The 13,057-nt window shown below is 41.7% G+C and overlaps 1 protein-coding gene across 2 annotated transcripts; it reads left to right on the forward strand.

Annotated features, from left to right (window-relative positions):
* The first annotated feature begins 2,208 nt into the window (after nucleotides 1-2,208).
* On the forward strand, nucleotides 2,209-13,003 carry nipal3 (NIPA like domain containing 3). Of its 2 annotated transcripts, none has more exons than XM_029688500.2 (11): nucleotides 2,209-2,436; nucleotides 2,840-2,908; nucleotides 3,039-3,210; nucleotides 3,616-3,675; nucleotides 4,160-4,305; nucleotides 4,550-4,646; nucleotides 4,948-5,083; nucleotides 7,458-7,546; nucleotides 7,638-7,701; nucleotides 10,461-10,564; nucleotides 10,925-13,003. In XM_029688500.2, exons 1-11 carry the CDS (start codon nucleotides 2,392-2,394, stop codon nucleotides 11,116-11,118), a joined length of 1,176 nt encoding a protein of 391 aa, XP_029544360.1. In that variant the 5' UTR covers nucleotides 2,209-2,391; the 3' UTR covers nucleotides 11,119-13,003. The 2 variants fall into 2 exon arrangements, with proteins under 2 accessions (XP_029544360.1, XP_029544361.1); XM_029688501.2 differs by having other exon boundaries at nucleotides 2,210-2,436; nucleotides 10,461-10,555.
* The last annotated feature ends 54 nt before the right edge of the window (nucleotides 13,004-13,057 follow it).

Raw genomic sequence — 13,057 nt, forward strand, 5'->3', positions numbered from 1 at the left:
CTGATCACACACAAACACAGTTCACTTTCATAGCAGCCACATACGAACAGCATGATACATTTTCTTATTGTATAATTCCTTCTGGCATCTATGCGCTCTCCTCCTTTTCCCTTCGCTTTCATCCATGTCAATGTGCCAATTTGAGTTTGTTATTCACTGTGTCTCATAGCATCATTGCCATGGGCTTTGTCAGTTATTGTCAACACTGGCTACATGTCCCCAATGATTGAGTGAGTCTATTGGCAATTTCCCGTCTGACTAAAAACTCTGCTCTCTATGCAAAGTGATAGTACACTTCCAACTGCAAATTGACAACGTATCACATCAATTCCCTCAGTTTGTGTGGTTGTGTCCCCATGTGAGGGAATATCCAAGAGGCAGAGTTGTTCTGGTTATTAGTATAAAAAAAAATGGTTTGCTTCAGGGCTGTAAGTATCACTTATACAAATCATATATATATATATATATATATATATAGTTTTATTTGTCTGCGTTTATAATGGAGTTCACCTACTCAAGGTAAGGAGGACACTTTCCATGATCAAAGTCTACAAAATTAAGCCCAGGAAAGGTACTCCCCCTACTGGACATATTGCATGTTTTTCCCAACAAACTAAATACAAAATATAGACTGCATGTAATCGATTTGCTTATTCACCACAAATAACAAATAGTAATGCATCCTCACAGACTCTCTGTCTGACATATTTAATCTTATCATAAATGTGACATAGCCTACTTAATCTTATCATACATGTGACATAGCCTACTTAATCTTATCATAAATGTGACATAGCCTACTTAATCTTATCATAAATGTGGCATAGCCTACTTAATCTTATCATAAATGTGACATAGCCTACTTAATCTTATCATAAATGTGACATAGCCTACTTAATCTTATCATAAATGTGACATAGCCTACTTAATCTTATCATAAATGTGACATAGCCTACTTAATCTTATCATAAATGTGACATAGCTAGCCTATTGTATCCATATCCATCATTCACCTTTGTTTTATTATTTATATTTGACCATGGCTTTTCTCCAGTCCCGTAGGCAAATCCTCGGAATGTAATTTCATTTAACAAATGAGTTAGTCATGATTCATCTAGAACAGGTGTACAGGCGTGATCCCCGTGTGTAAAATTGGTGGGCACAAATATTTTCATCCCGTCTTTCACAGGCACAATACACCCTCCCTCTGTTGACCTTGCCTAAAGCTACAATTGCAGGGAATGCGTATGGAACCAGTGACTGTGACGCAGTGCAGGGCCTGTCAAATGCCCGTAGGACTGTATGGCACAATAGCCAAGCTTGCGTTTCATTAATCAATGTCAAAAATGACTGAATGGCATCAGATTATGGTGATCTGTCTCCAGGGTGGCCCGGTTACCACCCAGTTTTAATAATAACACCATAGAAAGTACAACGCACAGGCCGATCCCAAATGTAACACATTGCTGTATCCTACCATTACACATGTCACAGGTATGTTGTGGTGGATAGACGAACAGTCATTGGAAGAAAACTTTATGAACCTCTGGTTTGCAAGCGTATAGCTTTAATGTAGTGGTTATTTATCCGAATTTGTTCTCCCATTATGATAAAATAAGTTTTTATTGAGGTAAAAAAAAAAAAATACTGTAAATAATAAACGCAAAAACCTAGAATTCTTCATACTGTAAATAATAAACGCACGTGTTGACCCCATACATAGGAAGTTACCTCCCTTTTCCTTGCCTATTTGAAGAAATGGCTCGTTGGCGCGGCCTACTGTACTGATGTGACAGTGCGACAGCTGAATGAAGAAATGGCTCGTTGGCGCGGCCTACTGTACTGATGTGACAGTGCGACAGCTGAATGGAGCATATAATGCTAAATAAACAACATTGGCAAGAAAACAACTCTTGTTAAATTCGTGGCAATAATTTCCATTAGCAACAGGCCTACACACCAAATAAATCACATTAATTGTTTTTTGTTGTTGTGAATTTGTCATCTTTATTTGCAAGATGAACAAACCATTTTGGCATGCAAATTCAATCTGCTAAATTACTGTCATAGTCCCCCATCACCGCGCAAGTCATCCAAAGGATGGTAGTTGGAAAGTTTCTCTCGCATTTCTATCACAGCATCCGTGTCCGTTTTTGGTCTTTCTTCCAGCGGCATTCAAATTAATCTCGCTGTGCGTCATGCGTAACAGCTGTGTGTAAAATAGAATCCGGAAATACAAGCATCCAAAGATGGCGTTCTTCTCGTAGAAGAGTCTTACTGGGAAATGAACTATTGCTATTGTTTATTGATTGAAGTTGCATTTTAACAGATACATGATGTCTCTGGAAATGTTCGCCTGCTGTTGATGAATAGACATTTCCCTCAACCAGAATGGCAGGGGTAGAATATACTGCAGTCGGCGGCGATTCCTATACGGTGAGAATATGATGCGTCGTGGCGAGTGTTACATCCTGTTATGAACCGCAAATAGCAGTTTAAAAAAAGAAATAGTCAAATGTAGCCAAAGAGCGATGCATTAAGATACATTTTGTCAAATGTTCAGTCTGTAACTTGAAACAGCTGGATGAGTATGTCCAACATGTTTATTAGATCAACTGCCTGTTTTATTAGTTACGTTAAGGCGTTTAAAGTTTTGTGCTTAGTCTTATTCATTCGTCATTTGAAGATATCACATTCCATTAATACACTCGTGTGTCCATGCAATAACAACATGTGGGTGTGGCCTACATGTCACCTGTGTCACTGCCCACATATTTGAAGTGTCTCTTGAAATATTTATGACCCCTAAGTGAATGGATTTGTTTGTTTGCATTTACAGGAAAACCTAATTGGAACCTTGCTGGCCATTTTTGGTAATTTGCTTGTCAGCATCTCTGTAAGCATTCAGGTAAGCTCAGGCAACTGCCAACCCTCATGTTGTATGTTTTGGATATAACAAGGAGTGGGTGTCCGAAGAGACACAATATTTGTACAACGGTGGTTCTATTTAATTGTCTTTATTTTCCTGAATTCTCCAGAAATACAGCCATGTAACATTAGCGGGGACCAAGGACCCCCGTGCCTTCTACCGAACCAAAACATGGTGGTGTGGCCTGGTACTTACCGTTCTAGGAGAAGCAGCCAACTTTGTCTCCTATGCCTTTGCACCTTTATCTCTAATAGCTCCATTGAATGCAGTGTCTGTCATAGGTAAGCAAATTCCACTTCACTCTCATTGCTCAGGAGCTTGGCCTATCATAGCCTGGGGTGTATTCACTAGATACCGAAGAGAAGCGAACGGATTGGGGAGCGACCTACCTGAATTTGTCCAATAGAAACTCTTGTTTTCATTGCAAAACTTTTCTCGTTTGGACAAAATGGTTTCCGATGCTAATGTTTTTTCTACGGTGCAAAACGTTTTGCCAACAGTGTCAATTTATGAATACAACCCTGAACTTGGAATTTAATGTTGACATGAAATAAAAGGAAATGTGTACCAGATTGAAGTTGTTTATAACTATATTATCGACATTTCGGAAAAGCAAACCATGCCTAAATGTCATGTGGCATTTTTTTAATCATGTTTAATGAACATTTGTTTTTTCTTCTTTTCAGCAAGTTCAATCTTAGGTTTCATTTTCCTGAGAGAGAAATGGAAGCCAAAGGAATTTTTAAGTAAGTTCAATGGGTATTTTACATTTTATGATTCAGTTTTGGAACTGACATTCTGCTTTAGGCAAATTGTATGGAAATTATGCTGAGACAATGCAAATACTGGTCCCACTGCACACGCTGCTATTTGCTATGGATTTTCTTTTCCTCATAAAATAACCTGAATAATAAAGTGTTTTGGGGAAATGGGTGAAAAGTCTCTGAATATTTGTTTGGATGGTTATTCAAAAACATTTTTTTTAAATGTAGTGTATATGCAGCCATTTACTTTTAGCATTTTAGAAATACAAAACCCATATTTGGAAAGTTTGTGTACCAAAAGCATTTCTATACAATGCATGTTAATGCTAACATGATGCTAACATGCTAACGTGAATGCTAACATGCTAACGTGAATGCTAACATGCTAACGTGAATGCTAACATGCTAACATGAATGCTAACATGCTAACATGAATGCTAACATGAATGCTTGTCTTTGACTCTAGAGCGATACGTTTTGTCTTTCCTTGGATGTATCTTGACGGTAGCCGGGACCTACCTCTTTGCCACGTTCGGACCCAACTATCACCAGAAACTTACTGCAGAGAACATAGTGAAACAGGTCGTAGGGTGGCCCTTCCTCTTGTATGTGGTAAGAAATTTGATTCTGTATAGGAGAATGGGGATTGAGGTATTTCATAAATACTCTTTTTAAGTCTACATACTTCACCTTTCTGTGCATAATTAGAATGTATCAGCATAACTTTTTTTTCTTCACCAGGTTGTTGTTTTCTGTGGCAACCCGATTTCCCCCGCCTCTATGTTAGTTATGATAAATGGGCTATTTATAAGAGCTGTAATATCTCCTGTTGTTGTTTGGGTTTTCTACGGGACAGTTCCTGGAGATTATTGCCTTCTGTCTTCTGCTGTACTTCTACAAGCAGCGCAACGCTAATCACCTTGTTGTCATTCTCCTGCTGGTGGCGCTGCTCGGTAAGTTGGACGACGGCAAAATGTTAATGTTCAATATTTAGCAACAACAAACTATTTTCTAGACATCAGCAACAGAGAACAGCAGATGTGTGTGTGTGTGTGTGTGTGTGAGAAGACCTCAACCCACTGATAGGTAGAGCTGTGATAAACAGTCCAATATTAGCTTGATAGGAATTGAACTCAGGTCTAAATAATAGAATTTCATGAAAGTTGCTCTTTACTGAAAATGTCTCTTTTTCACTAACGTTTCTGTTTTTAGAGGGCTTGTTAACCACCTTACTGCATGGTGCTTCTTCCCCAGGTTCTGTGACTGTGATCACAGTGAAAGCAGTGGCAGGCATGCTGGTCCTCAGCGTCCAGGGCACCATGCAGCTCAACTACCCCATCTTCTACGTCATGTTTGTCTGCATGGTTACCACTGTGGTCTTCCAGGCTACGTGAGTGCACAGGCAGTTAGCAATAGCTAACCCTTCATTCCATTTTGCAAAAAAAATACAAATATTTGAGCATATACAGTCCCAGTGGAATGAATGCGTCCAAACTTTTGACTGGTACTGTATGTGGTAAGGACTGTATGTGGTAAGTATTCCATTAGTAGCCTACAGGGTAACTACTAGAGGTCGACCAATTAATCGGAATGGGCGATTTAATTAGGGCCGATTTCAAGTTTTCATAACAATCGGAAATTGGTATTTTTGGACGCAGATTAAAAATATATATATATATATATTTTTTTTTCCACCTTTATTTAACTAGGCAAGTCAGTTAAGAACACATTCTTATTTTCAATGACGGCCTAGGAACAGTGGGTTAACTGCCTTGTTCAGGGGCAGAACGACAGATTTTTACTTTGTCAGCTCTGGGATTCAATCTTGCAACCTTACAGTTAACTAGTCCAACGCTCTAACCACCTGCCTCTCATTGCACTCCACGAGGAGCCTGCCTGTTACGCGAAATGCAGTAAGAAGCCAAGGTAAGTTGCTAGCTAGCATTAAACTTATCTTATAAAAAACAATCCATCAATCATAATCACTAGTTAACTACACATGGTTGATGATATTACTAGTTTATCTAGCGTGTCCTGTGCTGCATTTAATCGATGCGGTGCGCATTCGTGGAAAAAGGACTGTCGTTGCTCCAATGTGTACCTAACCATAAACATCAATGCCTTTCTTAAAATCAATACACAAGTATATATTTTTAAACCTGCATATTTAGTTAATATTGCCTGCTAACACTAATTTATTTTAACTAGGTAAATTGTGTCACTTCTCTTGCAACAGAGTCAGGGTATATGCAGCAGTTTGGGCCGCCTGGCTCGTTGCGAACTGTGTGAAGACTATTTCTTCCTAACAAAGACAGCCAACTTCGCCAAACGGGATGATTTAACAAAATCGCATTTGCGAAAAAAGCACAATCATTGGACGACTGTACCCAAACATAAACACCAATGCCTTTCTTAAAATCAATACACATAAGTATATATTTTTAAACCTGTATATTTTGCTAAAAGAAATTCAGGTTAGCAGGCAGGTGAAATTAGCAGCCAGGTGAAATTGTTTCACTTCTCTTGCGTTCATTGCATGCAGAGTCAGGGTATATGCAACAATTTGGGCCGCCTGGCTCGTTGCGAACTAATTTGAGTTTTACGTAATTATGACATAACATTGAAGGTTGTACAATGTAACAGGAATATTTAGACTTCGGGATGCCACCCGCTAGATAAAATACGGAACGGTTCCGTATTTCACTGAAATAATAAACGTTTTGTTTTCGAAATGATAGTTTCTGGATTCGACCATATTAATCTCTGTGTGTTGTTATGTTATAATTAAGTCTATGATTTGATATTTGATAGAGCAGTCTGACTGAGCAATGGTAGGCAGCAGCAGGCTCGTAAGCATTCATTCAAACAGCCCTTTCGTGCGTTTTTCCAGCAGCTCGTCGCTGTGCTTCAAGCATTGAGCTGTTTATGACTTCAAGCCTATCAACTCCCGAGATGAGGCTGGTGTAACCGATGTGAAATGGCTAGCTAGTTAGCGGGGTGCGCGTTAATAGCGTTTCAAACATCACTCGCTCTGAGACTTGGAGTAGTTATTCCCATTGCTCTGCAAGGGCCGCGGCTTTTGTGGAGCGATGTGTAAAGATGCTTCGAGGGTGGCTTGTCGATGTGTTCCTGGTTCGAGCCCAGGTAGGGGCAAGGAGAGGGATGGAAGCTATACTGTTACACTGGCAATACTAAAGTGCCTATAAGAACATCCAATAGTCAAAGGTATATGAAATACAAATGGTATAGAGAGAAATAGTCCTATAAATACTATATTAACTACAACATAAAACCTCTTACCTTGGAATATGGAAGTCTCATGTTAAAATGAATCACCAGCTTTCATATGTTCTCTGTTCTGAGCAAGGAACTTAAACGTTAGCTTTTTTACTTTTTACATGGCACATATTGCACTTTTACTTTCTTCTCCAACACTTTGTTTTTGCATTATATAAACCAAATTGAACACGTTTCTATTTATTTGAGGCTAAATAGATTTTTATTGATGTATTATATTAAGTTAAAATAAGTGTTCATTCAGTATTGTTGTAATTATAATTTTTTACAAATAAAAAACATTTAAATCGGCCGATTTTAATCGGCATCGGCTTTTTTTGGGGGGTCCTCCAATAATCTGTATCGGCGTTGAAAAATCATAATCGGTCGACCTCTAGTAACTACATGTGTTGTTTATATATAAGGTCTACTGCTATGTAAGACACTTGTATTGTGTTTGACTGACACCTCATTGTGAACCCTCTCAGGTTTCTCTCCCAGGCTACTCACCTGTACGACTCCTCCATGATAGCCTGTGTGAACTACATCCTATCCACATCCTTTGCGATTGTCGCAGGTAAGAGAGCTGCTGACATTGTCAATTTAATCTCTGTGGAATCACAGCTCAAGAAGGTGTGAACATCAGTCTTTTCTTTTCACATCTACAGGAGCCATATTTTACCTGGAGTTTAATCACGAAGACATTCTTCACATCTGCATGTTTTTGTTGGGGTGAGTAGGCGGTTCTATAATAGTCCACATGTGTCAGACTGGACATATGGTGATATGGCCCCAAAACTAGAGCTATCAGACAATTAAACAAATGAGATGTTTTTTTTCTATTAGTTAATGAATCTACAGATTAATCAGTTGTGTCATAAGTGCTATGTGATTGATAGTTTGAGTTTATTTTATTTTTACAGGGACAGTGCACATTAATCAACGTTTCAGTAAAAGTGCCGGTTTTAGCCAGCCGGCTAATTTTCAACCGCAGTCCCTGGGCAGGTTATTAAAAACAATTACAATATAGACAATAGCAACATAGGACAAGCAAGACATAGCATATAGACAGAGCAACATTGGACAAGCAAGATGTAGCATACAGACAGAGCAACATTGGACAAGCAAGACATAGCATACAGACAGAGCAACATTGAACAAGCAAGACATAGCATACAGACAGAGCAACATAGGACAAGCAAGACATAGCATACAGACAGAGCAACATTGAACAAGCAAGACATAGCATACAGACAGAGCAACAGAACAAAAAGCAGCAAAACAAAATTAATAAAAGCAACAAAGTGTTTCCACACCTCACAAGCTACAGACAACATGGAAAGCGGCAACACACAGCTAGGGACCATGTTCACAAATTTACATTTACATTTTACATTTAAGTCATTTAGCAGACGCTCTTATCCAGAGCGACTTACAAATTGGTGCATTCACCTTATGACATCCAGTGGAACAGCCACTTTACAATAGTGCATCTAAATCTTTTAGGGGGGGGGGGGTGAGAAGGATTACTTTATCCTATCCTAGGTATTCCTTAAAGAGGTGGGGTTTCAGGTGTCTCCGGAAGGTGGTGATTCACTCCGCTGTCCTGGCGTCGTGAGGGAGTTTGTTCCACCATTGGGGGGCCAGAGCAGCGAACAGTTTTGACTGGGCTGAGTGGGAACTGTACTTCCTCAGTGGTAGGGAGGCGAGCAGGCCAGAGGTGGATGAACGCAGTGCCCTTGTTTGGGTGTAGGGCCTGATCAGAGCCTGGAGGTACTGAGGTGCCGTTCCCCTCACAGCTCCGTAGGCAAGCACCATGGTCTTGTAACGGATGCGAGCTTCAACTGGAAGCCAGTGGAGAGAGCGGAGGAGCGGGGTGACGTGAGAGAACTTGGGAAGGTTGAACACCAGACGGGCTGCGGCGTTCTGGATGAGTTGTAGGGGTTTAATGGCACAGACAGGGAGCCCAGCCAACAGCGAGTTGCAGTAATCCAGACGGGAGATGACAAGTGCCTGGATTAGGACCTGCGCCGCTTCCTGTGTGAGGCAGGGTCGTACTCTGCGGATGTTGTAGAGCATGAACCTACAGGGCCACCGCCTTGATGTTAGTTGAGAACGACAGGGTGTTGTCCAGGATCACGCCAAGGTTCTTAGCGCTCTGGGAGGAGGACACAATGGAGTTGTCAACCGTGATGGCGAGATCATGGAACGGGCAGTCCTTCCCCGGGAGGAAGAGCAGCTCCGTCTTGCCGAGGTTCAGCTTGAGGTGGTGATCCGTCATCCACACTGATATGTCTGCCAGACATGCAGAGATGCGATTCGCCACCTGGTCATCAGAAGGGGGAAAGGAGAAGATTAATTGTGTGTCGTCTGCATAGCAATGATAGGAGAGACCATGTGAGGTTATGACAGAGCCAAGTGACTTGGTGTATAGCGAGAATAGGAGAGGGCCTAGAACAGAGCCCTGGGGGACACCAGTGGTGAGAGCACGTGGTGAGGAGACAGATTCTCGCCACGCCACCTGGTAGGAGCGACCTGTCAGGTAGGACGCTATCCAAGCGTGGGCCGCGCCGGAGATGCCCAACTCGGAGAGGGTGGAGAGGAGGATCTGATGGTTCACAGTATCGAAGGCAGCCGATAGGTCTAGAAGGATGAGAGCAGAGGAGAGAGAGTTAGCTTTAGCAGTGCGGAGCGCCTCCGTGATACAGAGAAGAGCAGTCTCAGTTGAATGACTAGTCTTGAAACCTGACTGATTTGGATCAAGAAGGTCATTCTGAGAGAGATAGCGGGAGAGCTGGCCAAGGACGGCACGTTCAAGAGTTTTGGAGAGAAAAGAAAGAAGGGATACTGGTCTGTAGTTGTTGACATCGGAGGGATCGAGTGTAGGTTTTTTCAGAAGGGGTGCAACTCTCGCTCTCTTGAAGACGGAAGGGACGTAGCCAGCGGTCAGGGATGGGTTGATGAGCGAGGTGAGGTAAGGGAGAAGGTCTCCGGAAATGGTCTGGAGAAGAGAGGAGGGGATAGGGTCAAGCGGGCAGGTTGTTGGGCGGCCGGCCGTCACAAGACGCGAGATTTCATCTGGAGAGAGAGGGGAGAAAGAGGTCAGAGCACAGGGTAGGGCAGTTTGGGAACCACTGTCAATCTGATTGACCTTTAGCCATGTCTTCAAGCATTTTGTGAAAGTGTGATATGTGGTGCAGTTATGTGTGTCTGATGGCATTGTATTCCAGACATGGGAAGCTCTCACAGAGAAAATGGATTTACTAAAGGTGCTTTTCCTTAAGGGAACTATACAGTCACCTCTCATGCAGACCTTTAAACTACTGAGTGGAGGGGGAGCCAGGCCATTTAGGATCTTGAATACAAGACATGCGTCGGTGTATTGCACAAGATTTTCCCAACTCAGGAGCTCATGCTTTCTGAGGATGTAACAGTGATGATGGCTATTGGGCTTCCTATCCATGTAATGTCTTATCTCTGTCCTTCATTAGATGTTTCTCTTGTTTCCTGGGAGTCTTCCTGATTACCAAGAACAGGAAAAGGCTAAAGGCCTTTGAACCCTATGTGACAATGGACATGTCGCAAGGTAATGAAGGTACAGTTCCCTTTGCTGTGACGCATGCCCCCCCTCCAATGTCCCCAATACGAATTCAATAGCTTGCTGACGTTGTACGGTAAATTCCTTGCATCTTCTGACTTTGATATCAAAACTCGCTTGACTGTCTTGCAACATTAACCAAAAAAAAGCTACCTGTGAATTATGATTGATTGCCACCATGGTGCTCTCCACGCGACACAGGAAATCTAACGGGAATTAAAGACAATAGGTCAATTGGTTTCTCTGCCCCATTGCCATGAATTCAAACTCACATTGAGTTAATGACATATGCCTTGTGTTACAGATTCACCTTGTGTTATGAATTCATGTCATTCTCACCCCTTTTCCTAAACACAGGTATTCCCACCATTCACGACAAGGGCTGGCGAGCAGTGCAGCCGGACTATAACGGTTCCTTTTCCTACGGTGCCCTGGTTAACAATGACAGCGTGGCGCCCGCCACTCTACCAGAGCTGGATCATGACCAGCTGGCAGTCACACCCAGTCCCACCGCCGCCCCCTATAGTTCGGCTGACCTGAAGAACGACTGAGGCACCTTTCAGACGTGCTTCAACCCCCACCCCACCCGTAGGCTGCGTCTCAATCCTCCACCCTTCTCCTGAAGTGGTGCACACGTCTGGAAAAGGGTTCAGAATAGGGATGTAACCATAGACTCAGTGTAGGATGATGTCATCATTACTATGTTACCCCCATCTGGCCATGTCTAACAATAAGGAAGTGTTTTGTGGGTTGTCAGAATCATGCTGTACAGCGGTGGTTCCCAAACTGTGGGGTACCCCCCCCCCCCAAAATAAACATTTATGATTGTTATTTTTTTTGGGGGGGGGGGGCACCCAGTCCAACTTTCAACTTACTCTTGAAAAGTTTTAGTAGTAGAATGCAGAAAGTGCAACTTCTAAATTGGGTAGTACATCATCAGTTCCTCTTGTCATGTCAGTCATTGCCTTCCTTAGTGAGCTATGTATAACCTGTCAGAAATGTCCCGATCAACTATCCCATGTTGGCTAACATTTTCTAGATAGGTTTTTTTAGCCCTTGGATTTTATGTTTGAGTCTTCCAGCATTGTTCCTCAATGCTGGAAGGGGGGTCTGGGTAGTTCCCAAAACTGGAAGGGGTGTCTGAGTGAAAGTTTGGGAACCCCTACTCTACAGTAATTCAACTGAGCTGTACACTCTTCTTTTAATGTCTTCCTATCCACGGACTGCAATGAGGGGCATTTCAACCATGTGACATTAGCTTTATTCCTGCAAATCATTCCAAGAAAGTTACTGAAGTATCCTGACGTTGTCACTGACCACGGACAAACATCGACCTGGATCCACGCAATCCACGCCCATAGACATGTCATACCTTTGGACATTAATGTGCCTTAGACTAAAGCACCCTGCCTGTTTCTCCCTGCTGCTGTGTGTTCGCCACATAAGATTGAGTGACTTATTCCATGTTAATGCATTTCTGCAGGATTTCTTTCAATAGACTTGCCAATGAATACTGTCTGCAGTTTTCCTTGTATGTTTTGCTTGAGCAGTTGAAGTCACCCTACAATTCTGCCTCTGACGAGTAAGACGGTGTACGACTGCTTAGTCCAAAAATGACCAAAATGCTTATAAACTGTTATTGTTTTAAGTTATTTTAGTTGCATTTGAATCATCAAGTTGTAGTTGGGACTATGGTCTTAAATGCACAATGATTGTGTGAATTTCATGTAAAACTGAAAGAAATGGTGATTTAAAAAAAAAAAGTACCATATTTATTGTGTTTGAAGCATAATGTGATAAAAGTTGGACGGCTTTATTCAAGTGGTCTTCTTGTGTTAGGAATGGATTTGACGCTCGGGCTTCGAATCTACATAGCGTCTGACTAGGAGTGCTGATCTAGGATCAGGTCCACCCTGTCCATGTAATCCTGGATCAGCACTCTTTAACTCTTGAGACGCTTTGTGGCTACGGGCTGTGCTCTGCTCACCACACTATCCATTTATAACAATGTCAATGAGTGTGATGCCACTTTTCTGCTCTTTAAAAAAAAAAAAAACATGTTTTTAAGTTGGGATCTACCTTTAGTTTAGCTGCGTTTATTATGTGGACTAAATGGGATTCTCAATGTCTTAAGTTATATAGATGTTATGACAATTTCCTTGTATCACTGTGCAAGCTAAACCAATATGAAGAAATGTCCAATGAGTGACTGAGCTGATTTAGAATAGACTACTGACGTCTCTGGTCAACACTTGTTGTTTGTCATTCTGCCAGTCTTTTCAGTGAATAGGAAATCCAGAGGTACTGACACGACCAATGAGCTCACAGTATACTATTGTTTTCTTCCTGTAACGAATGATTTGTAACCCTTAACCTCATTGCCACCACTGTTGCTGTATTATGAACTAGGTAAGCAAATAAATAATATACTACTGACGTTCATGCAAAAGATTCATGTATAGATATGACTATATGAAACATTAAATTGAG

Source organism: Oncorhynchus nerka, linkage group LG18 (genome assembly GCF_034236695.1).
Source record: "Oncorhynchus nerka isolate Pitt River linkage group LG18, Oner_Uvic_2.0, whole genome shotgun sequence".
NCBI classification, from domain to species: Eukaryota; Metazoa; Chordata; class Actinopteri; order Salmoniformes; family Salmonidae; genus Oncorhynchus; species Oncorhynchus nerka.

Coding starts and splice junctions, on each gene's coding strand:
- nipal3 (XM_029688500.2), top strand. CDS start 2,392: ATGGCAGGGGTAGAATATACTGCAGTCGGCGGCGATTCCTATACG. Junction 3,211..3,615: donor GAATGCAGTGTCTGTCATAG/GTAAGCAAATTC, acceptor TCTTCTTTTCAG/CAAGTTCAATCTTAGGTTTC. Junction 5,084..7,457: donor ACTGTGGTCTTCCAGGCTAC/GTGAGTGCACAG, acceptor GAACCCTCTCAG/GTTTCTCTCCCAGGCTACTC.